Source organism: Crocuta crocuta, unplaced genomic scaffold (genome assembly GCF_008692635.1).
Source record: "Crocuta crocuta isolate KB4526 unplaced genomic scaffold, BGI_CrCroc_1.0 scaffold186, whole genome shotgun sequence".
NCBI classification, from domain to species: Eukaryota; Metazoa; Chordata; class Mammalia; order Carnivora; family Hyaenidae; genus Crocuta; species Crocuta crocuta.
Genome location: NW_027551569.1, coordinates 7286723 through 7309948, shown reverse-complemented (window position 1 = coordinate 7309948; position 23226 = coordinate 7286723). Strand labels below are relative to the sequence as shown.

At 48.4% G+C, this 23226-nt stretch overlaps 1 protein-coding gene across 5 annotated transcripts in view; it reads left to right on the top strand.

Annotated features, from left to right (window-relative positions):
• The window catches only part of LIN52 (lin-52 DREAM MuvB core complex component), a 142863-nt gene that overhangs the window by 119230 nt on the left and 407 nt on the right, over window positions 1-23226 (top strand). Inside the window, exons 6-7 of one of the 5 annotated variants that reach the window (XR_013331760.1) lie at window positions 9131-9322; window positions 12414-12488. Coding sequence is in view for 1 of the 5 variants with exons in the window: in XM_077750774.1 (XP_077606900.1) it covers window positions 8550-8593 (44 nt within the window). In the remaining 4 variants the exon portion in view is untranslated. Of the gene's footprint in view, window positions 1-8549; window positions 8705-9130; window positions 9323-12413; window positions 12489-23226 lie in introns of those variants that run through there. The other 4 variants (XR_013331756.1, XR_013331757.1, XR_013331758.1 and 1 more) reach the window with 4 other exon arrangements.

Here is a 23226-nt window from a genome sequence, read left to right as displayed (position 1 = left end):
TGGGGCGGCCAGATCTGGTCAGCCCTCCGAAGGAGAGAGGAACATGCCAGAACAGACAGCCGAAGCAGTTGTTACAACGCGAGGATTGCAGGACAAGGCGACACCTCACAACATCACCAAAGATTGATGCAAATTGGTTTGGTTCTGACCCTGTCACGCCAGGAAGGATAATGATTCCAGCGGCGCAGGGGCACAGGAGGGGGCACGTGGTGGGGGCCGTGAGGATTGGTGTCTTCGCTCCGCATCTTCATTAATGATCTGAAAGACAGGGGTAAACAGCATGCTAATGAAACCTGCAGATGATTGGTGTTCCAAACCCCAGAGAGGACAGAGAAATAGCACGGCGAGACCCAGAGAGCTTAGAAATATGGGCAGGAGATTGTCAAATGAGGTTCGTCCTAGGAAAATGAAAGCCGACATGTCAGGAAGGAATGATGAAGATGCCTCTTAGTAGAGGCCCGCAAACCTGGAAAGCAGAGATGGGTGGCGGGGCAGGCAGGGGATTGAAGGGATGGGGTTTGGGGTGTCGTAGGGGAGACAACAGAGCTAGACTTGAGGACCCAGGGGACAGATACCCTTGTACATGCCTGGCGGGACTGACTGTAGCAAGAAGACTGGAGCCAGGCTTTGGGGCCACACAGTTGCTGTGGCCCAGTGGCCTGCTACAAGCTATGCCTGTTTGCACTCAAGTCATCAAGGCTAAAAATGGCACTTAGACCTGAATTACTAAAATGAAACAAGCCAAAACACATTTTCTTAAAATGTTGCCCCAAATTATTGGAAATCGTTTATTCAAGAGTAGGGGAGGGGCACCTGGCCGGCTCAGTCGGCAGAGCATGTGACTCTCAATTTCAGGGTTGTGAGTATGAGCCCCACATTGGGTGTAGAAATTCTAAATAAATAACTTCTATTTTTCCTTTTTTTTTATACAAAGACTTTTCTGGGGTTTTTTTAATTTTTTAACTTTTATTATTGTTTGAGAGACAGAAAGAGACAGAGCATGAGTGCGGCAGGGAGACAGAATATGAAGCAGGCTCCAGGCTCCAACCTGTCAGCACAGAGCCTGACGCAGGGCTTGAACCCACGAACCATGAGATCATGACCTGAGCTGAAGTCAGATGAGTCCTGACCAACTTGAGCCACCCAGGTGCCCATAAATAAACTTTTGAAAACAGAGTAGATGGGAAAGAAAAAATTTTCCCATCTTCAGTGGTTTCTCATTCAGTAAACATTACTTGGAGGTAAAACTCATTTACAGGTATTAAGTGTACAAAAAGTAAGTGAAGAGCTTAGTGAATTTTTTAAGCAAATCACTTGACCTCATCAAGCCCTGATTTCCTCATCCAAAATGGGTCTAACAGTACGTATCTCAGAGCTGTATTATGAGGATTAAATGAGATAGAATGTATAAGGTCCCCAGGACACGATGTCAACTCAGATGCATGTGATTATTATTCCTGATTATTACCGTCCAATTTTATTCTTTACACTTTACTCTTAATTCTCCAAGTAAATTAGAAACTTCTTGAAGTCAGGGACTCTCTTAAAATTCTTTTTCAGTGCAAAGACGCTTAATAAACCCATGTTTGATGGATTAATATGCTAGAATTCTCTTTTATTATGAACAATTTTGTTCTTAGTCTACCCAGATCTACTTTCAATGAAATCTTTCTTTAAAATGAAACAAAACCAAGAAAGAAAGAAACAAACCTAAGTAAAAAGCTGATATCACAGAGGTTTTTTTGAGACAGAACTTTTCCCATGAAGTTGTGCTAACAACATATGCACCTTTGGATGACATCTTAAGGATTTAAGGTTAATCTTCAGATGCTTTATTTCTTAAGGAAACCAAAGGAACCTGGCTTTTGAGTCCTATCCAGGTCTGAATTAGAGTGACTCACCATCCAGTTTTCTTGGGACTTGGGGGTTTCCCAGCGGAAGCGACAGTCCTGCTAATGGGGACGGTTCATCACTCTAGTTTGGATCCAAGCTCTGCTAGTTAATAGTTTTCTGGCCTCAGATAGTATTGTTGGCCTTATTGAACTTGGTTTTCTCTCAAGTTAAGGGGGTTGTTAGAAAGATCAAATGAGAAACTGATAGTTTAGCAATGCATTTGACACATAATAAATGCTCAGTGAATGTTGACGTAAACTGTCAGATTCCATGTGAATCAAGTTTGAAAACAGGCACAACTCATTTATGATGACAGAAGTCAGAATAGTGGTTACCCTTGCTGGGGACAAACTGAACTTGAGGGAGACTGCTGCAGGGCTAGAAATGTTCAAGGGACACATACTGAGGTTTATCATCTCTGGGAAGTAAACATGATATTTAGGTTACCAAAAACATTTTTCTTTACTCTGTTGGTCATGTAAATAAAGGCAGAAAGAGAGAGAACTTAAATTTACCTTCCACAGGGTGAATTAAAATAATTAAACCAGAATCTGCTGAGAACTTTAGTTCTTGCTTCTTCCTTATATATGCTCCACCCTCCAAAAGAGAGGCTTCCATTTCCCTGTGCTCATCTTTCCTCCCAGCCGCCATTCATGTAGTGCATTTTGACACCATTGTCACATGGCCTTGATTTGAGAACCATGTTGTGCTTCTTTGCCTGGCTTTCTCCCTGACTCATTCTTTTCTAATAAGGGCTACTCTCCCCCTCTACAGCCAGTGGGGACATAGAGTTCCCCAAGAGGACTCTCAAAGCTGACTCCCCACCCCTACTTTAAGCCTCACTGCCGGGAATGTGGAGTCACCAAGTCTATGTAACTTTGGGGAACACACAGTCTTTGTTCATTCCACTTCTGGGTATATACCCAACAGAAATGACTGCTGGCGTCCACCAAAAGATACGTGCAAGAATGTTGATAGCAACTTTATTCATGTGAGTCAAAAATTGGCAAAACCCCAAATGTCCATCAAGAGAATGAATAAATTGTCTTATATTTCTACAGTGGAGTCTCAATCAGCACAAACTACTTCACACTGTAACATGGATGAACCTCACAAACAAAAATGAGGAGAGAATTAAGGCAGGCACAGAAGTGCATACCTGTACGATTCTAGAATGGGCAAAACTAATCTAGGGTGGTAGTGGTCAGAATACCGTTACCTTGGGGTATTGACTGGGAAGGGGCACCAGGAGCCTTCTAGGCTGTAGGAAATATTCTCTATCTTGATGGGGATGGTGGCTACACAGGACTATATGCATGTGAGTGTGTGATAAACATTCATCAAGCTTTGCATCTAACAGTTGTATGCTTTACCGTGTGTAAACTGCCTCAATTAAAACAAGTGAATTTAGGGTCCTCTGAGCCTATAAAGGGAAACTTAAGAAAAGCTATCACAATCCCCATGGAGCTGACTGGGGCAATAATACAGGAGAAACTAGGGGATCTCAGACTCATGCTGGCATCCAAGCCATGGAGTCAGAGGGAAGGATAGAGAATGTTTAACATGTTCCTTTGGCAGCTACTTTCCATGCTTCACCACCAACTGAGCATAAGGGCTGGGGGACCCTGCTCTGTGCTTTCACTTTGTGACCTTGGTATGGGGGAGTACTCCAAGGGTACTAGAAACTCTGATGCTTGGGCTCTCTTGTAAGGGAGGATCAATTTCTATCTGCCTCTCCCCTATGAATTCAGTCCTGAGGCTGCGGGCTGCTTAAAGGTCAGGACGTGGTCTGTGCTTCCCTGTTTCAAGTTAGATTCCATTTGGGGAAAAAAAGCTCTATCGCTTTTTAATTTCACAGTGTTTTTTGAAAAGACAACAAATATAAACCATATTTAAAACAAGTACATTGTGAAAAACACATCTCCCCATTCCCTGACTCATGTCACTAGTTACCAGCTTGCGGGAGCTACACCCCGTCCTACATCTTGCCTTTCCTTCCTCTTCATTTATCTTGGACCTTGTTCATATTGTTCATACGGATTTCACAGCAGCATATTACCCCACTGTATGGATATACCATAATTTATTTACCCAGTCCCTATGATGGGCATTTTGGTTGTTTCCGGTCTTTTGCTATTACAAACTACAGTTGTGATGAACAAACATCCTTTTGTGCAACTCATTGTACATGAACAAATAGATCTGAAGAATATATTACTAGGGAGCAAATTGCTGGGTCAAAGGTCACATGTATTTTTATTTTAATATATAGTGTTCAATATATGCAATTGAGTATATATTGCTGAAACGTCCCCCTAAAGTGGTTGTAACCATGAGCTCTTTTCCCCACACCCTCAGCAATGCTGTTGGCAGGCATGCAGGCTTCCTGCAGAGGAACAGCGGCTTCTCTTCAGAGAGGGCTTCCATTGTGTCCCTATAATCCATCCCATCCTCCTACCTTCTCTTCATGTTACTCCCCTCTGCTACCAAGAGTAGTTAACATTTATCTGAACATTCCGCAGACTCCCAGGTACTGGTCTAAATCCTTTACTTCAGTGTCTCGAGTACTCTCCACAATAATCTCATGAGGTGTAGGAACTATTATTATTCCCAATTTACAGAAGAGAAAGCCTGAGGCTTGGAGGTTCACTAATTCATTCATGGTCACCTAGCTGGTTAGTAGCGGAGCTGGGACTCCACATCGGATCTATCTCACTTCAAAACCTATGCTTATTGCCAATAGGCTTCCCTACACTCCTTCCTTCCCTTGCCCCTTCTTTCTGCATGGACACTGGGTGTGCCCCTCTCCATTAATAGCCCCATTAATAGTCAGTGCCTTTGCCCCCATGCCATGAGCCCTCCATTGCTGCTTACCCCCTCCTTCCTAGGGTCAGGGCACACACCTCCTCCTTTGCTGCCTCGGTTTCCTCTATTCTTGGCCTTGGGACTGCCCCCACCTAAACTACTGGCTCTTCCCAGCCTTCCCCCAGGTGATCACCTTTGCCCACAGGGTTGAAGAGGGAGAAAGCAACGGCTTCCGTCACCTGACCCTACTCAGCCAATTCGCGAAGACAAGATGTCAAGTTAATGAGCCTGTGGGCCTCTAATTAGCTGTCAATTACCTCAAATTAATCAACTCCTCGCCTAATTAAGCATTATCGGCAGGTGGGCACAAAGCAGACCATTGTGTGGGAGCCATGAGAAAAGCTGGGCTGGCAAACTTGGTTAGGATCAGCGCTATGCACCGCACCCGCCTCCCCACTGCTCTCAGCAACCCTCCTGTCCCAGAGGCACTGGGGCCCTCTGCCCACCATGGTCCCCACACCCTGGGGACCCCCTGGACCTCTGAGCAAGTGGGTAGACTGTGCCTCATGAGAGGGAGGTACAGAACTTGGAGGCAGGTGGGACAGCTGAAGTAAGGCAGTGGAAATTGTGGCCAGGCAGAGGAAGGCCATGGCCAAGGAGAGGACTTCAAGACAGAGGTACCAGCTCCTGGCACTTGTTAGAGCTGGAGCAGGAGCTGTGCTCAAAGCTGAGACAGAGTGGAGACCAGGTCGTGGCTGGAAGTTCAGGCCTGTGCCCCTGTGCCTGAACTTCCTGCCTGTGCAGGCAGGAGGACTGGCTTCCTCAATCTGGCCCTGCCACTCATGAACTCTGTGACCCTAGAAAGTCACTTCCCTTCTTCGATTTACAGTTTCTATCTCTGAAAACAATGAGAATAAGTTTTAAAGACACCTTATTGGATCCTTGTGAGGATTAAATGAGATCATGCCTGTGCAGCACCTGCCATGTGGTAAGTGTTCAGTGGATTTTACTAGTGACTAAAGGAGGTAGGTGGGTGCCTCGTCAGAGAAGCATTCAAACTAAGTGATATGTCCCCAGATTCTGCAGAACACTCCTGAAGAATGTGAGTGGGCTACCTAGGATTTGCTGGGTGCGGGAAGCTGGGGTGTCCTGGCTACAACCTCCTCATGTCCCAGCACCTTTGAGGGTGCATACGAAGAGCCCTAGATGCCATATAAGATAACCACATGGTTATCTTGGTCTCTAATGACCAAGAAGACAGCAAATGAGGGTCCCTCCCTACTTGGGTCTTGGGGCTGCAGAGCCTAGAGAAGAGGACATCTCCTGGCAGCCCCTAGGCACCGAGTTCACACCCCTGAGACCATGGTCCTAGAGGCTGAACAGGATGCCAACTCTGCTTAGCACAGAGCAAGACAAGGCGGGGGGGGGGGCAGCTGGGTAGATGTGTGCCTCCACTGATGGTCCAGTGTCACCACACCCGTCCAATTCTGCCCCCTCATTCCACGCCAATCATCCCTTGAAATCAACCCACCAGATTTCTCAGCTGCACCTCCCATCTTGACCCTGGCTCAGGACACCCCCTGCTTCTTGGGGCAGCAGGCGTCCTCAGACTTGGCTCTGAACTTGGAGACATCTTCCCCCTCCCTGGTTAAATCACTCAGTCATTTAGCAAACATTTATTGTGCCTACTAATTAAAGTTTGCAGTGTGAAGGGAAGATGGTTGGCTAACCACTTACAAATCAGTCATGCACACACTGGAGATGTGAGGAACAGAAGGGAGCTGGGATTTATTAAGTATCTACTGCATGCTGGCAGAAGTGGCAAAGCCAGATGTGGGTGCCTGTCCTTCTGAATCCTATCTACCTCAAGCGATCAGGGCTGTGCCCAGGGGTGGGGATGGGAATGAGGGGGTGGTCACATGGATGCTGCCTCCACCTGGGCCTGGGCAGGTAAGGCCTCATGAAAAGGGAAGCTTGAGTTGAGCCTTGAAAGAGGCAATGTATTCCACATAATACTAGTCTAGCCACCCAGGTGCCCCCAGAGGCAATGTATTCCAGACAGAGGGGCCAACAAATGTGAAGGCCAGAGACATGCAAAGGGCATGAACAGTTGAGGAATCAGAGAATATTTCCTGAGTAAGCTAGAGGAACCACAGTAAATGCTCACTGCCCAGTGAGCAAGAACAGGATCTCAAAAGGACCTTCCTAGTAGGCATTTGGGGAACCTTTGGAAGACTTGCCTAAACGCTGACCTCTCTTAGGGGAGCTGGATTCCACAGGGATTGGATCCATAATTTAACCAAATGAGGCTGCTTGAGCGGATCTCCAGAAAGAGGAGGGATCTGGAGGAGTGTGGCCTTCCCAAAACCCATGAAATCACATCATTCTGTAGTCTGCCTCCCAGAAGAAAGGCCTGCTTCTCTCCTTTGTGCCCCAAAGCACCTAATCTGGTGCAAGGCTAGTGAAATACTTGGGGAATGTAATTTGTTTGTTTCTCCCTATCTCATACTGCCAGGTACAGGGATACAGGAGCTTGCGTTAAGCCCAGACAGATTTATCCCTCTGGAAATTTTGGAGTTGAGACCCCTCCACCTGGGCTTGAGTGGGAGGGGGAGGGGGTGTCAGCCTGGGAGTCCAGATGCAGCCATGGGGAGGAGGAGGTTAGCTAGGCTGTAGGGACAGGAGGCAGCAGCACCTGAGAGAGCTGCAATCCTATCTTTCTAGATACATCCTGTCCCAGATCCCACAAGCTCCCCACATCCTTGTGATCCTTTCGTACTTAAGTAAGTCTGTGTATCTGTACTTGGACCCTCCCCAGAATCCTCCACCCCAACGCACCTGACACACACCTGACACACACTGGCTGGAACAGACAGAGGAGACCCAGCCCATGGGTGGAAAGGCATTTTACAGACCAGCCCAATGGACCAACTCCAGCCAATGGGGCCACAGGAGCACCCAACTCGAGAAACACCCTCACAGAGCTGGAGCTGAATTTTATTATCCACAGTACAGAACCCAGTGAGAGTCTCAATGAATGTACTATACCTATATGTATTGTTATGTTTACTATTTGTGTTTGTCAAGATAGATAATGCATACACACAGTATTTATTTTTTACTACTTAAAGATTTTAAGTAATCTCCCAACCCATTGTGGGATTTGCACTCACAACCCCAAGACCAAGAATTGCATGCTCCGTCAACTGAGCCAGCCAGGTGCCCCGCATACACAGGTTTTAAAACCAAATTAATACAGGAATGCTTGGGTGGCTCAGTCTGCAAAGCGTCCAACTTCAGCTCAGGTCATGATCTCTGGTTTGTGAGATTGAGCCCCACATCAGACTCTCTCCTCTCAGGGCAGAGCCTGCTTCGGACCCTCTGTCCACCTCTCTCTCTGCCTCTCCCCTCCCCTGCTTGAGCACATGCTCTCTCTCTCTCTCCCCCAAAAGTGAATGAATAAATATTAAAAAAAATAATAAAACCAAATTCATACAAAAGGGCGTAGAGTAAAATTAAAATGTAGGTTTTTCTCGTACTCTTGTTCTCAACTCCTCTGATTCCCTTTCCCACAATCAACCACAACCATTTTTTTTTCAGATACTCTTTCAGAGGTTTAAAAGTACTTATAGGGACACCAGGGTGGCTCAGTCAGTTAAGCCTCCGATTCTTGATTTCCATTCAGGTCATGATCTTCTGGTTCCTGAGTAGGAGCCCCAAGTTAGGCTCTGCTCTAACTCTAACAGTGCAGAGCCTGTTTGGGATTCTCTCTCTGCCTTTCCCCCCCTCTCTGTCTCTCAAAAATAAACATTTTTAAAAAGTTATATATACGTATCTTTTATTTTTCACAGGTGGAAGTAAAATATGCCATCCTGTATCTTCCTTTTCATACTGATATCGTCTTAGAGATTGTTCCAGATCAGAATGTGTACTAACAGCCCCACAATACCCACTGCGTGAAGGTGTACTTTTTTTTTCCTTTTTAAAATTACATAAAACCATCATAGCCAGAAGGAGCCTAAGGAGACATAACTACTAAATGTCATGTGGTACTTTGTGGGCCATCGTGGAACAGAAAGTACTTTAAATAAAAACTAGGACAGACTGAATAAAGTACAAACGTTACTTAGCAATGTATCAATCTTAGTTCATTAACAAATTCATGGCAGATGTTGATATGGGAGAGAGAAGGGGGTTGGGTATCAAACTCTGCAATCTTACAAATTTTCCATATGGCTAAAGCTGCTCCAGAAAAGAACAGCGTTTACTTAAAGCTAATTTAAAAACCTATATAGTTGTTGCGATGAATAAAGTATCACTTCATGTAAGAGCGTTGCTGAGGGTCTAATAGTGTTGGGTCACTCTGTAGGCTCCTTAGGGAGAAGGGAAAGTACGCCTCTGAGGAACTCCGGATTGTTTTACATTTTAAAAGGTTGTTGGAGTTGAAAAGGCAGAACCACCGGCCTGGCCCCACCGTCAGTTTGTCGCGCGAGGAAACGGAGGCTAGAAAAGGGAATTACTCGTGCCTGGTCACAGACTGTCACCTGGGGATCCACCGGGTCCCGCGCACCCGGCCTGGGCCAATGCTCGCGGGTACCCGGGCTTCGGGCCATGTAAACAAGAGGTAAGACGTTCTCGGGTCAACAGACCGGCGTGCAAGCTGAAGGAAGGTCGCTCTCACGACAAAGTCGGGCGCTAGTGAGGAGGGGAAGCCTTTAGGACCCTCGGCGCCCTTCCCCGCGCTGTCTGGGAGGATGGGAGGAACGGCCCTTCCCACCCGCCCCCAACCAGGCCTGCGCGCGCTCAGGGAGCCCCGCGGCCCCAGCCCGGCCTCCCCGCCGGCGCCCAGCCCGGAGGGGGCTTCCTCGACTTCACCGCTAGAGGGAGCCGGGAGGCTCCGGAAGGCTGGGCCGCTCCAATCGTTAGGCCTCAGGCACCTTGAACTCCACGGAGAGGCCCGCGATGCGCCCCGTGACCCAGCCTTCCCCTGTGAAAACCCGGCAGTGCAACTGCCTCGGTTTTATGCATTAGGACACAGAGAGGCCAGCTGATGCGTCTGGGGTGGCACAGCTAAGGCTCTGCTGACTCAGTGGGTCCGATCCTCCACGCATCGGGGGCTCTCCCTCAGGGTCTCAAGCATCCTCACTGTAGCCTCCTGTCTAGATGGGGAAACCGAGGCACACAGCATTGCTAGGGTATACTGTGTGTGGGTGGCCCGGTCCGTCAGGGTTAGGCAGGAGGCTAGGGCTGGGAGGCCAGTCCCCCAACAGATGATCACAGCAGGAAAGCCTGTTGGGGGCAGAGGGTGCCAGCCTGCCTTAAGGTGGGGGTGGGGGCGCTGCTAGTGACTCTCTCCTAGGGATGGGTGACAGCTGCAGCGTCCGGTGGGGAGCCAGAGGCCCCACACACTAATAACTTTCACTCACTGCCTGAAGGCTAATCCCATAACTCTGCTGGACCCTCTGGGACCACCCTCCCTAACCCTCCGTAATCCCCTGCCTCCCTCTGGGAATAGTCCAAGGCCCTACCCACTGCCCTTGCCAGCCCCAGATACATGCAGACCTCATCCCCTCAGGCCCCATCAGACCCCTGTGCCTGCCCACACCTGATTCCTGGAGCCACAAAGGCACGGGGCGGGGGGAGGGGAGACTGGAGGTCCAACCTTCTTTTTTTTTTTTATTTATTTTTTTTACAAATAGTTTATTGTCAAATTAGTTTCCACATAACACTCAGTGCTCATCCCCAAAGTGCCCTCCTCCATGCCCATCCCCCCTCCCCCCCTGGAGGTCCAACCTTCTTGACCCACCTTCCCTGTGGGCCCTGTCCCTGTCTTCCAGTCCCCAAGGCACCTTCCCAAAATGGCCTCTGGCTGGGCTCCAGGTTTTATGAACCTCCTGTCCCTTTGTAAGCAGACTTCTGTTTTAGTTTCTGTTGAAGGAATTGTCAGGAGAGAGCTTGGGTCCATGGTATTTCCATCTGTAAAGTGGAGACAGTAGCACTCACTTCATGCAGTTGGTCTCCTGATACAGTGAGATGCTATATAGCAAGTGTTTAGCGCAGCACAAGGGGAACACACTGAGGTGTCAGTGGCCCCGTAATTATTATCAGCAAGACAGACAGGTCAGAGAGCAAAGGAAGTGGATTTAGTCTGTGTTTCCAGAAGGAAGCCTCATGGCCTGGGGCATATGTTAGTGGGGGGCAGATTGGACTCACAGAGAGTCTTCACACTAGTGAGAGGAACCACTAGGTAGCCAGGCTCTTCCTCTCCTACTTCCCACGCTCTACAGCAACTAAGCATAAGAACTCAGAGGCTCTTGGGGCACCTGTGTGGCTCAGTCAGTTAAGTGTCCCACTTCAGCTCAGGTCATGATCTCATGGTTTGTGGGTTCGAGCCCCACATCAAGCTCTGTGCTGACAGTTCAGAGCCTGGAGCCTGATTCAGATTCTGTTGCCGGCTCTCTCTGTCCTTCCCCGTGCTTGTGCTCTGTCTGTCTCTAAAATAAATAAACATTAAGAAAAAATTTAAAAAAAAAAACAAAACTCAGAGGTTCTAGAGCCTCAACATCTGTCCCCTCAAGTGGTAGACTGGAAACTAAGGTTAAGAGACAGCAGCACAAGGGTGGGTTGGAACCAAACAAAGCTCTGACTCTGGAATTCTCCAGGACATTTTACTGCCTCTCAGGATCCACTTCTAATGAGGAGGACCTGATGGATCTAGGAACTGCCCCCCAAAAAGCAGTGGGCTCCCTGCTTGCCAGAAGCGTTGAAGGTCAATCTAACCAGTCAGGAGCCCTGAGGCCCCATGACAGGCCCCAATCCCCTCAGCATCCCCAGTCACCCATTTCCAGGCAGAGCCAGCCCACTGCCCCCTCCTCAGCCTGGGCACAGGAGGGGCCCCCTTTGGCCCTCAGCCTCCCTCTCCCCTACCTTCTGCTATTCCTCATTTACATAAATTATCTCTCCCCAATTATCCATCCAGCTGTCCCAACGGTGATCTGTGAATGAATTAAAAACGGAATATAATTTAATAATGGCTGATTAGAAGGAGATTAGTTGTTATATAAAAAGGAAAAGCCAAGAGCCAGCTAGTTGCCCTTAATCTGAGCCAATACCATCGTTATTCAGGGGAGACTATCCTGGCCACCATCAGGCTAGGCAGGCCCAGGGGGCAAGTGTTAGAGAAGAGCCCAGGTGGGGCCAGACCACCCCAGAGAGGAGATCAGGGCACTAGGAGCCTGCGTTTGAGTCCTATCTCAGCTGTGGGGCCTTGGCAGCTCCTATTATTTCGCTGGGCCTCACTCCTTCCTCCTAGGTGGGCTTGGGTGGTTTCTGGGCTCCTGTCTTGCTCTAAGTTCTAGGTGCCCTCAAATCAAACACTGGGTTCTCCCAAGGCCACAGGGACAGATCCTGCCTGACCCCTGCTAGGCATAGTGCCCAGGTGTTCAGGAGTTTGGTATTCAGGCCCCACCTCCCCAAAACACACAAGAGTTAGGGATGTAGACCTCCTCAGGAGGGCATCTGCCTGCCTGGGGTAGGCGGTCAGAGAAGAGACTGAGGTTGGTTGTACCAGGAAGGCTCCATGGAGGAGAGTCTGGCCAAGAGAAAGAGGAGTGAGTGCCCAACAGAGCCTCTGGGGCCCCTTAACCTCAGCTGAATGACTGGACCTAATGGAGGGGACATGTCTCTGAGATTCCCATTCATTCTTTCACTCTCAGTTCACATGCACCTCCTCCAGGAAGCTGACCTTCCCAGCCTTGGGGTCTCTGCGGTGCTCCCACAATGCCCTGTGCTTTCTCAGTGCACTTAGCACATCTGCGTACAGGCATTCCTCTCCCAGCCTGTGAGCCCGTGGAGGACAGGGACCGTGCTTTTTCATCTCTGCATCATCAGTGCCAGGTACACAATAGCTGTTCAACAACTGAGCAACAATTGAATAAAGACACCTCCTCCAAAAAACCTTCTGTGGTTGCCCTCATGTAGGTTTAGTGTGCCTTACTAAGCTCCCAAAACGCTCTATGATTATGCCTTTAAAAACAAGGCAAGCCACTTACAGAGAAGTAACATACATAAACAAATAGTTACAAATAAAGATGGATGGACTGCAGCAAAGTGGTTCAGAGGACAGGCTCAGAGTCAGCCTGCCTGGGTGTGAATCCCAGGTCCACCACTTGTAACTGTGTGACCTTCTAGCATGTTACTATTCTCTCTGTGCCTCAGTTCCCTCGTCTGTGAAGTGGATGTGTTTAATAATATTTCCTACCTCCTAGGGTTTTTATGAGGATAAAACGGGTGGATGGAGGAAAAGCACTTAGAACCGTGCCTGGTACATGGTGAGTGCTGGATAAGCATCTGTGGGTATTAATAGAGCTTGTCACACCATGCTGTTTCCTCCTCAGCTGTGGGCTCTCTGAGGACAGGACTCTTCAGCTGTCTGCCGATGGTATTGGGCGGACGGACCAGCCCGTATGGGGCTATCTCAGCAGTCCCAGCTGCTGCTTTCACACCGAAGGTCCCCAGGGGGCACACGCTGTGCAGGAAGGACCAATGGGTCTTCATCATTGATGGAGGCTTGGGGCCACACTCAGAGTCCCCACCCTTCTTGAAGCAGCTCACAGATTCCTGGGGAAGTGACATGGCTGTAAGAAGGATCTGACCCTCACCGCTTGGGTCTGGGCACTGTGTCCCGTGTGGCCGACATCAGAGGATGTCTGCCCAGAAGGAAGGAAATAGGCACACTGACCCTGGAGGGAAGGCTGCAGAACCCTCGAGCAGCAGCTGACTCAGGCATTTGGGGCCATCGCGGAGCAGTGGCCAAAGGGAACGGGTCTGCAGTGCCACAGGCTGGGGACGGTTGCAGTGGATGCCAGAGGAGGCTGATCTCGAAACGTTTGGAGTACAAGTGTGTGCGCACTAAGAATTTGCTGATTGGCTCACTGAGAAGCTCCAGAATTTTTCACTTTCCTGAATCCTTGATTCCTTGATGTTCGAAGAGGGGCCTGGGAATCTGTATATTTGACAAGACACCCCCACCCCCCACCCCCAGGTAAATCTCATGAATAGGAGGTTCACACTGCCCTCCCTTCCCCCAGGCCTGGGAGTTGCGATGCCCTTGCCTTCCAGCACCCCCTGATACCTCGTGGTGCCCCCACTCCACGCACACCCAGCCCAGCCCAGCCTCACTCACTTGCGGAGCAATCGTCCTGGAGGAGCCCAGAGCATGTCTGTCCATATTGCGGCAGGAGGCCTCCCAGGCTAGCCTGGGCTGTGGGATAATTTGATATTCAAATCCTGGCAAAGACCCGCTTCAAGTTGCTGCAAATTAAGCTGATTTTGTCCCTCCGAATGAGGGATTTGCTTCTGTGGATCAACCCTTCCCAGGACTTGATGAGGTCAGGATTAGAGCCGGAGGGACAGGGAGAAAAGCCGAGGCGGGAGGCCTGAGGTCTGGAGAGGTGGGGGAGGGGGAGCCCAGATCCCCAGGGGGCCTCCTACCGACCCTGGAGTTCAGGAAGCTTCCCATGGTCTCAAAAAAATCAACTCTTCCCAGTGATGGCAGGGGCTCTGGGCCCCAAATGAACTGACCTCACCTCCCCATATCCCCAGGAGAGCCCCAGCCCCATCCCATCCCCAAGGCCATTTGTGGAGCTCATCTAATATTTCCAAGCACCATGACGCAGGGCAGCACTGATCACCCCATTTCACTGATAGGGAAATGATGGCTCCAAGAGGTAAGAAGAGACTCCACCAGCCACAGATAGCCTGGCTTCAACCACTGCCACCAATGTGCTGTGTGACCTTGAGCACGAGGCCTCTCTGAGCCTCCTGGAAGGAGGATTGACAATGCATGCACAGTGCCAGGCACATGGCAAGCACTCCACCAAACACCAAGCAAGGTGACGACCCACAGAGTAAGCACCCCATTAATGTCAGCCAAGGTTACTACTCAGAGCAGAGATTGGAAGCTGGTCTTCTCCGGGCCTCGCAGACAGTCGTTCCCTGCCTTCTCCTGGAGGTCTGCGCCTGCTCCCTACTCTACCCCTCCTGACAGGACCCCCTCCCTGGCAGAACCTCATTTCCATCTGTTTTATCAAGGCCTGTACTGTATATTGCAGCCATTTCAAATTGCACCATTAAAGATTTTATGCTGGAGACGTTAAAATTAAAAAGATCTATGTGCAAAGAGTCACAACGAATTTAATCAACTTGATTTAATAGAAAACAGCAAATGGAATTTATGATGCTCCAAAAGACAAGGGAATTTTTTTTCAACAAAAAATAATAAAAAGCACTTTGTGGAGAACAGAAAGTAGAGTGGGGGGTGGGGGAACTCCCCATCTGAGAGTTTATCAGGACCTAATCCTCAGTGAACAAGCCCAGTTGGGGCTAGTTGCCCACTAATCCCAGCTGCCATTAAAATATTAAAGATAAATCTAATCGTCTCTTTATCCAAAATAAGCGACTTTTGTGTGGGGAGAAAACATCTAACCCTTTGGGAGGAGAATTAGTCCTAATGCATCAAATGGAATTCGGTCCAGGCTGGGGCGAAATAGGGTTTAGAGGCAAATGAGATGGTAATAGAAATAAAACCCAGAATAACAAATTAAAAACCCTCATTTACACGAATTAAAAGGGCTCACAAAAGGGCTGGAAGCCCTACCCTCCTTAGCCCCTGCCCACACCCCCCTCCCCTGGTCCCACAGACCCAGCTTGTCACCCGCCTGCAGGCCCAGGGAGAGGACCCATGGTCTGACCTCAGCCCCTCAACTTGTGCCTCACACCTTTCGGCAGCCCTCTCCAGCTTCCGTCTCCAAGCCCAAGCTGGGTTCCAGAAGGCTTCGACTGAGCCTGCCCTCCCCACACCCCCTGCGTGGGCTCCTGTCCCAGTGGTGTCTCTCGCTACATGAGGTCTTTGTTTCAGTTCTTCAACTCCCTGGGCCCCTGATTACTCCCTAAGAAAATGGGGATAATATTAGTCTCCCACCCTCCGGCCTTAACCCCTTTGCTATTTCCTGGATTCAACAATATGACATCAGGACAGCCACCAGCTCTGTGCCTGATCCATGGTGACCACTCAATAGTCACTTCTGGTCAAGCTCCCCCTCGAGGCTCCCTAGGCAGCCCAAGCACTTTCAGGACCCTGGGGAAGTCAGGCCTGTGCCCCCAGGAGGAAGGAAAGCTTCGCAGAGGGGAAGCCAGGGAGGCAGAGATGGGCAGACAGGAATCATTTTGAATAACTTAGGTGGGATCACCCCCTGAGTTGTCATTCAAGAGGACTGAGGCCACCCCAGATCTTCAGGCTTCTCACCAAGCAGCCTAGCATAGGCCGTGTGGCTCCCCCTTCACGGTGGGATTCAGAGGCTCTGATACACCTGGGGATACCACCTCACCTTCTGGTCCAGGTCTGAATCCTCTACGTTAAAATAACAATCTCTGCCTCAGTGGCTGGATGCTTATCAAAGGAGACAGAGCCTCCTTCCAGGGGGGTCAAGGGCCCCTCTGTGAGTCATCACGGGTTGACAGAGACAGACAAGTGTGACAAACCTCTTCCCAGGAACCTGTTTGGACTGCAGTGGGGAGGGGTGAGAAGGGGGCCTTCATGTCTGAGGCACCCCCTCACCCCACTGGTCTCTCCCCCAACCCCAGGAGAGCCAGAATACACCTCTGACCTCCCCCAGCCTTCTTAACAAATCCACTTGAACAGGAAACTCATGTTGACAGCATTTTATTATGGGATATTAAGTGGAATTGGATTGCAGGCTAAACCTTCCCTGGCTGGCTTTCTGTGCTCGGCTGGCCTTCTCCCCACTGTGCCCACCACAGTCCCTCCTCCCTCCAGTGTGTGCTGAGAAGGGGGGTCTCTCCTCCTACCCCCTTCAACACCTGCCCCTACCTCAACCCTTGGCTGTGCCAAGAGGTGATCCTAAGCAAGAGAAAATTGGGAGGCCGGGAGGGTGTCCCTGGCCATGTGGGAGAAGACGACCTTTTCCATGAGATGACTAAAGGGACACATAAGGAGGTGTTGGGTGGGATGGGATTTTTCCAGACAGATGGCCTAAACCTGAGTTTTGGTGGGAATGCATTGAGAAGAGATGGTCACAGGTGAAGGAGTTGGGAGGTCCCTTGCTGCAAGCTGTCTTAGGACATGGGCAAAGAGCTGGGTTCTAGGTTAGCAAACAGTAAAGCATCGTTGTACAGGGCCGTTGTAAGGATTAGAAATAACTAGAACATTTGTGAGTGCCTACCATGTACTAGGCACCATGGCAAGTGTTTTACATACATTGTCTCATTTAATCTTCAAACCCGGTAACATGGATTCTTTAATTAGCCCTATTTACAAAAGAGGAAATTGAGGCTTCCAGAGGTCAAGTAAACCTGAGATGGCATAGCTTGTAGTACTGGTCTCACCAGTCATCTGATCCCAGAATGTGCTTTTAGTCACTCGACTACAATACCTCATATCAGGTGCTGTACTAGCCACTTATGACAAAATGGGCAAGAGAAGTCTTTGGTGCCAGATGGCTGGCCAGACTGTGTATGCATTTGTCCACAATTCTTCCCTCTCTCTCCACTCTTGGCATAACTTCCCTTGTGGGGGGACTTTATTGCCCCGCTCCATTATCTTTGGTCTTGGTCATGTGACTAGCTTCAGCCAATGGAATTAGGCAGATATGCCCCAAACAAAGACTTGATGGGCTTGTATGGTCTGGCTGTCTCAGCTCCTCATGACATTGGCCAGGAGAAGAGCATGGCTTGGTAGCCACCAGTCCTGGGATGAGGTGTATGAAGCAGACCTGGGCAGCCCTGCACTTCAAAGCCAAGCCTAGCTGTGCCTGGACCCTAGGACCCTAAGCAAGAGAAAACTCCCTGAGACTCAGATGTTGTCTGTTACACCGTATATGTGGAAGCTATGGAGTTGAACTGCTTGGATGTCCTTTCAAGAAAGACTAGCTATTCAGGTTCAAGAGTGTGGTTAGCAGACAGCCTCCAGCTGCAGGCTCTTAGAGAACTATACAGTGGTTCCCCGCCCCCCGCACCTTCCCCAGGCCCTGCCATCTTCCAGCTTTATTAAGATATAATTGACGCATAACACTGTATAAGCTTAAAGTATACAACGCGATGATTTGATACATTTATAAATTGAAAAATGATACCACCATAGCATTAACCACCACCTCCATCCCATCACATGATTATCTTTCTTTTGTGTGTGGTGAATACACTTCTTTTTTGTGGTGAATCTCTCTCATAACATTCAAGTACATGGTACAGTATTGGTAGTTATAATCCCCCACTGCAGTGTTTGAAAGAGTCTGCCTGGCAGGGTGGGAGCACTAGGGCTTGGCTATTTCTGCCCAACTCAAGGATCCTTTATTGGCCAATGTGCTCCAGAGCTCCCTGTTAGATTGGCCGAGACTTTGTGAGATCCGCATCGTGGTCAAAGGCTCTTCCTGTCCAGCCCTGCTTTCTCCCCCTTTACCTTTCACAGGTGTTACCCACCACCCAGATAAATCACTTGCACTCCTAACTCTGCCTTGGCATGTGCTTCCTTAGAGTACTAGAACTGACACAGTCTTAATGCCACAGAGCCTAATTTGGGTTCAAATACTGACTACACAATATACTAGCTGCTGAACCATAACCATATTGTGACGCAGTTTCCTCTTCTATAGAAAGAAGATAACAGTAACACCCATATCATAGTTTTTTGTGAGTATTGAATAAGATGATTCATGTACAGGACTGAACAAAATGCCTGGCACATAGTAAGCACTCAATAAATGTTAATGGAGATTGCCAGAGGTAGCTGTAAATCTCAATAAATAAATGCTATCTATATATGAATTCTATATAGTAAAATACCAAGTCAACAGATATAAATCTAGGGTGGATCTTAAAAGACTGGAGAGTGAGAAAGTTGGGCAGCTGAGCTGCAAGTGAGGACAGGTATAAAGCAGAAAAAATGAAACCTTACAAATGAGATGGTTGATATATTCTGAGCCATCGTTTGTAACCAGAAAAAAGATAACCAAAAATTTCTATGTTCCTTCACGATCTTCTAAACACTTTCATGCATACTTTTCTTTGAGAGCTCTCTAAGAAAGCCAGGATAGGCATCACCATCCCCATTTTAAAGGTAAAGGAAGTGAGGCACAAAGAAGCTTCCTATGAGTAAAAGCACATGAGTAAATACCAGAGGCAGGAATAGAACCATGCCTGTAGCTCTCCCTGCAAGAAGAGGTTGCTAGGTACCATGGAAAAGCACCAAAACAAAAAAGTATGGGGCTCCTCTGCAGCAAAATCAAATGTACAAGCCACCACTCAAGATACTGGAGACGGTCATCTAGATGGATGGAGAAAGAATAGGATCAGTAAGCATCAAGGTCTATAAAGTTGGAGACAAGAGACAGATCCAAGAGATCCCCAGCTATCAAAACTCAGGAAAAGCAGATCTCTGCTATGATGACAAGCCCTTCAACTTTCCCCCAGGTCAAAACATTTGATTTCAAATGCATCTTCATTATATCAGTGAGGAATTATTTATGTGATAGACCAGAAAACTGTGGTTTTAAACACTGGTGGAAGATAGGTGATGGAAATTTATTTCTCCCTATATAAAAAACAAACAAACAAATAACCTCACTGGGGCAGTGCAGGGTTGATATGGTGGCATGGTGGTTCTGGGTCTCCAGGCACCCAGATTCTTATTTACTCTACTTTCCTAATCTTCGCTTCCATCCTCAAGGCCACCTAATAGTCTAAACCAGCTGTTGAGGTACTGCCATCATGTCTGTGTTCTAGATAGGAAGCTAGAGGAAAGGTAGAAAGAGCAAAAAGGGTGTTTGTGAAGTAGCTTAAGATTTTTGCTCACATGTCATTGGCTAGAACTTTATCAAAAGGACCCTCCTAGCTGCAAAGGAGGCTGGGAAATATAGTATTTTATCTACAGGCATCACCACCCTGAATAATATTAGAGTTCTGATAGTATGGAAAAAAGAGAGAGCAGAAACTGAGTGGGCAACCATCAGTCATATCCATACCATAGACCCATAACTTATGAAGAGATCTCTCTTCAAACCCTTCTGTTTGTAACCTCTTACTAATCACAGCTCAAATTTGGCCCAAATAAGATTATTAAGGGAAACTAGTTCCCAGGTTGGATGGTACTGGGGAGTAGAGTTAGGTACTATACTCACATCTTACAATAGCTCGGGATCTGGGTTATAAACAACTCTCTCTGGTTTGACTCAAAAAGGAATTAACTGCTCCTCTCCTCTTCTCCACCACCATCATGGTGTGTGTGTGGTTGACTATTCCTCACTTTGTGTTTTCACAAGACTTTCAGGATCAAACGATTCCTGGCTAAGAAACAAAAGCAGAATTGTCTCATTCCCTGGTGAGTTCAGATGAAAACTTGTAACTAAATCAGTTAAAACTCCAAGAGGAGACATTGGAGAAGAATCAAACTTGGTATATAAGGAATCACACAGGAGATGGTAGTTACACTGTAGGGAGGGCACTTGCTTATACCATATCATTCTGTAAACATCACTACTAGCAGAACAATTGGATGTGTTTTATTGGGAACATGATTTTTTTTCTTTTTCTATGCTTCTGCACTAGTAGGTTGGTTCAGCAATAAATATGTAAGTTCTGAGTTTTTTTTGTTTTGTTTTGTTTTGTTTTGTTTTGTTTGGAGAGAGAGGGCATGAGCAAAGGAGAGACGCAGAGGGAGACAGAGAATCCCAAGCAGGCTCCATGCTCAGCATGAAGCCCAGCACAGGGCTTGACCTCATGACCCCGGGGTCAAGACCTGAGTCAAAATCAAAAGTCAGACGCTCAAATGACTGAGCCACCCAGGCGTCCCTTCAAGATTTTATTTTTAAGTAATCTCCACACTGAACATGGGGTTTGAACCTATAACCCCAAGATCAAGAGTCACGTGCTCTACTGACTGAGCCAGCCAAAGATGTTAAGATTTTTTGTTTGAAAAACAAAAAAAGAAAAAGAAAAAGAGAAAAGGACTTTACTAGAAAGATACTGGGTAGTGCAGAGATTCTCCAGGTCTGGGGACTAGAGTCAATGCCTAAAAGCTCATCACAGTACTGGTCTAGTGAAGAAGTCAATGCAGTTACTGTCACATCCACCAGATCCTAGGTGCTGGCACTTCCACTGACCCTGAGTCAGGAATTCTGCTGCCAGCCTGTCACCCTGCAACTTGATCTTACAGCAACCACAACTGCTTGTTCTCCCAATACAAAATCAGGGATGGCTGCTTTTGATTGGTAGAGCACACGTAACATGACCATGTTCTAGCTGAGAAAGCAAACGTCTGGCATTTCCATTCTCATTGTGGAATCAAGGGCTCTGTCTTCCACTGGGACTTATAAATTGGGGAATTCTCCCAAATAGGAATCAGGTTCAGATGTTGGACAGCTCACAAAATAATGAATGTCTGTTATAGGTCTTTGTAGATGTTGTTTCATGTAATCTTCATGACAACTCACCTCACGCACAACAAAATTGAAGCTCAGATAAGAGAAGAAACTTGCCCAAGTTCATGCAACTAATGATGGTCAAGCTGCCCACCTCAGAGGGCCAAAGAGTAAGGAAGTCTTCCTGGAATCAGCCCCTGGTGGTGTCTCTGCTCCCCCACCCCTTACCCATCCTTAACTGGATGCAGCTTCTCCATGGTTCCTTCCCTCCCACCTGTCTCCTGGGTCTCTGGCAATGCTGCTCATCAGGTCATATGTCCATTGCCTCCCTCTCATCCTCCTCCTCAAGACTCTTCTGCCTTTCCACCCACTTACAACAGCTTTATATTAATGGCTGTGGCAGGCTGCTCCACTGATCACTGGGATCTGCTTGGATCAGAACCTTGCCCCTGAATATGACAAACAGATGGAGGCTGAACTTGTGGGCACAGGGAAGGAGAAAGACCACAGGGGAATTTAGCCAGGTTTCCTACAGATCCCCCGGGAGAAGCCTGGGGCCTGCTGTGTGTTCTATGAGGAGATTCTATGAGGAGATTCTATGAGGAGAACATAGAAATGGCTGCCAGAGAGACCTGGGCTCCAAGATCTCTGGCCCCTAAACCAACCAGTGGCGTGTCTGGGCTGGACCAAGAGCTGCCTCTTGACTGGCCTCCTCATTTCACAACTGCCAGCAGCTTCCCTTCACACTGAGGGTAACATCCAAAGTCCTTCCCCAGCCCATGAGGCTTTGCAGGGCCTGATCCCTACTGACCCGCTAGTTTCCTGTCAAAGGCTCACCTGACCTTCAGCTGTCCCCTCCAGTTACCCTCGCCTCCTCACTGTTCAGCAGAAACACCTACCTGGTTCCTCCCCAGGACGTGAACATCAGCTGTCCCCTTAACCTTGCCACCTGCCTCAGCCCCCCACATGGCTGGCTTCTCACCACTCAGGTCTCTGCCCAGATGGTGACTCCCCATTCATCCAAAGGAGACCCCTTCTGTAATGTATCTGCAGCCCCTCACCCTGCTTTATTTTCTCCTTAATACTTTGGCCTTCTTAAGTTATCTTTCTTGTTTCTTTACTTGCCTGTTTGTTAACTATCTCCCACAACCAGAATCTGAATTCTATGAGAAGAGGGGCTTTGCTTTGTTTCAGTCCATGGTGTTCCCACCTACAGTATACGGCATGGGCTAGGTACACTATAAATACTTTTTGAAGGTACTGGGTTAAGTTGTCATGCAACAGTGGGATAAATCAGAACAAACACCCTCTCAGGGCATCAGGGATGCAGTCATTCCTACCACCTGAGACTGAAGGGAAACTGAGACACAGCCAAGGGGCATGCCGCAGGCTAATGGAGCGAGTCTTCTAAGGCTTTCCCCACCCCCTCCATTTTTCCACACTGCCCATAGAGAACACTGGGGACGAGACAAGGGTGACATGAATGGAATGTTTTTCTTTTCCCTTGGGGGCTAAGGAAGGAAGCGTTCATGCTGAGGAGGGGAGGGCACAGGGGTTGTGGGCAGCTGAACCCTGATGGGTGGTATTGTGCTGGGGTAAGAGCCTCAGGGGAGCTACCGGTGGCACCCAGAAGGTGATTGACAGGAGACAGGACTTTCTACAAGGCTGGCTTGAAAGCATTGTCCAAAGTGTGCTCCTTCCTTCCCACTCCCTGAGACCCTGAGACCCTCCAAGGAAAGTCCAAAGGGGATTGTTCCCTGGAGAACTAGGAGAAGGAAACGGGCCCAGCTGTGTGAGGTAAGATGTTCTTAGCAGCCCTGGCTCTGGAGATCCACCCGCCATTCCCTCAGTGGCTCTTCTCAACCCCTGCTGGTGCCCCTTCCTTCCCTGTCCCCCATTCTCAATGGAGCAGGATGGTGGCTCAAGCATTACCGGGGCATCATTTGCCTCCTTATATCCAAGGTCCCTTTCTCTGCTTGACTCTGATTCCATCTCCAAGAAAACAAGAGGGGCACCTGCCTGGCTCAGTCAGTAGAGCATGTGACTCTTGATCTCAGAGTCATGAGTTTGATCCCCATGTTGGGCCTAAAGCTTA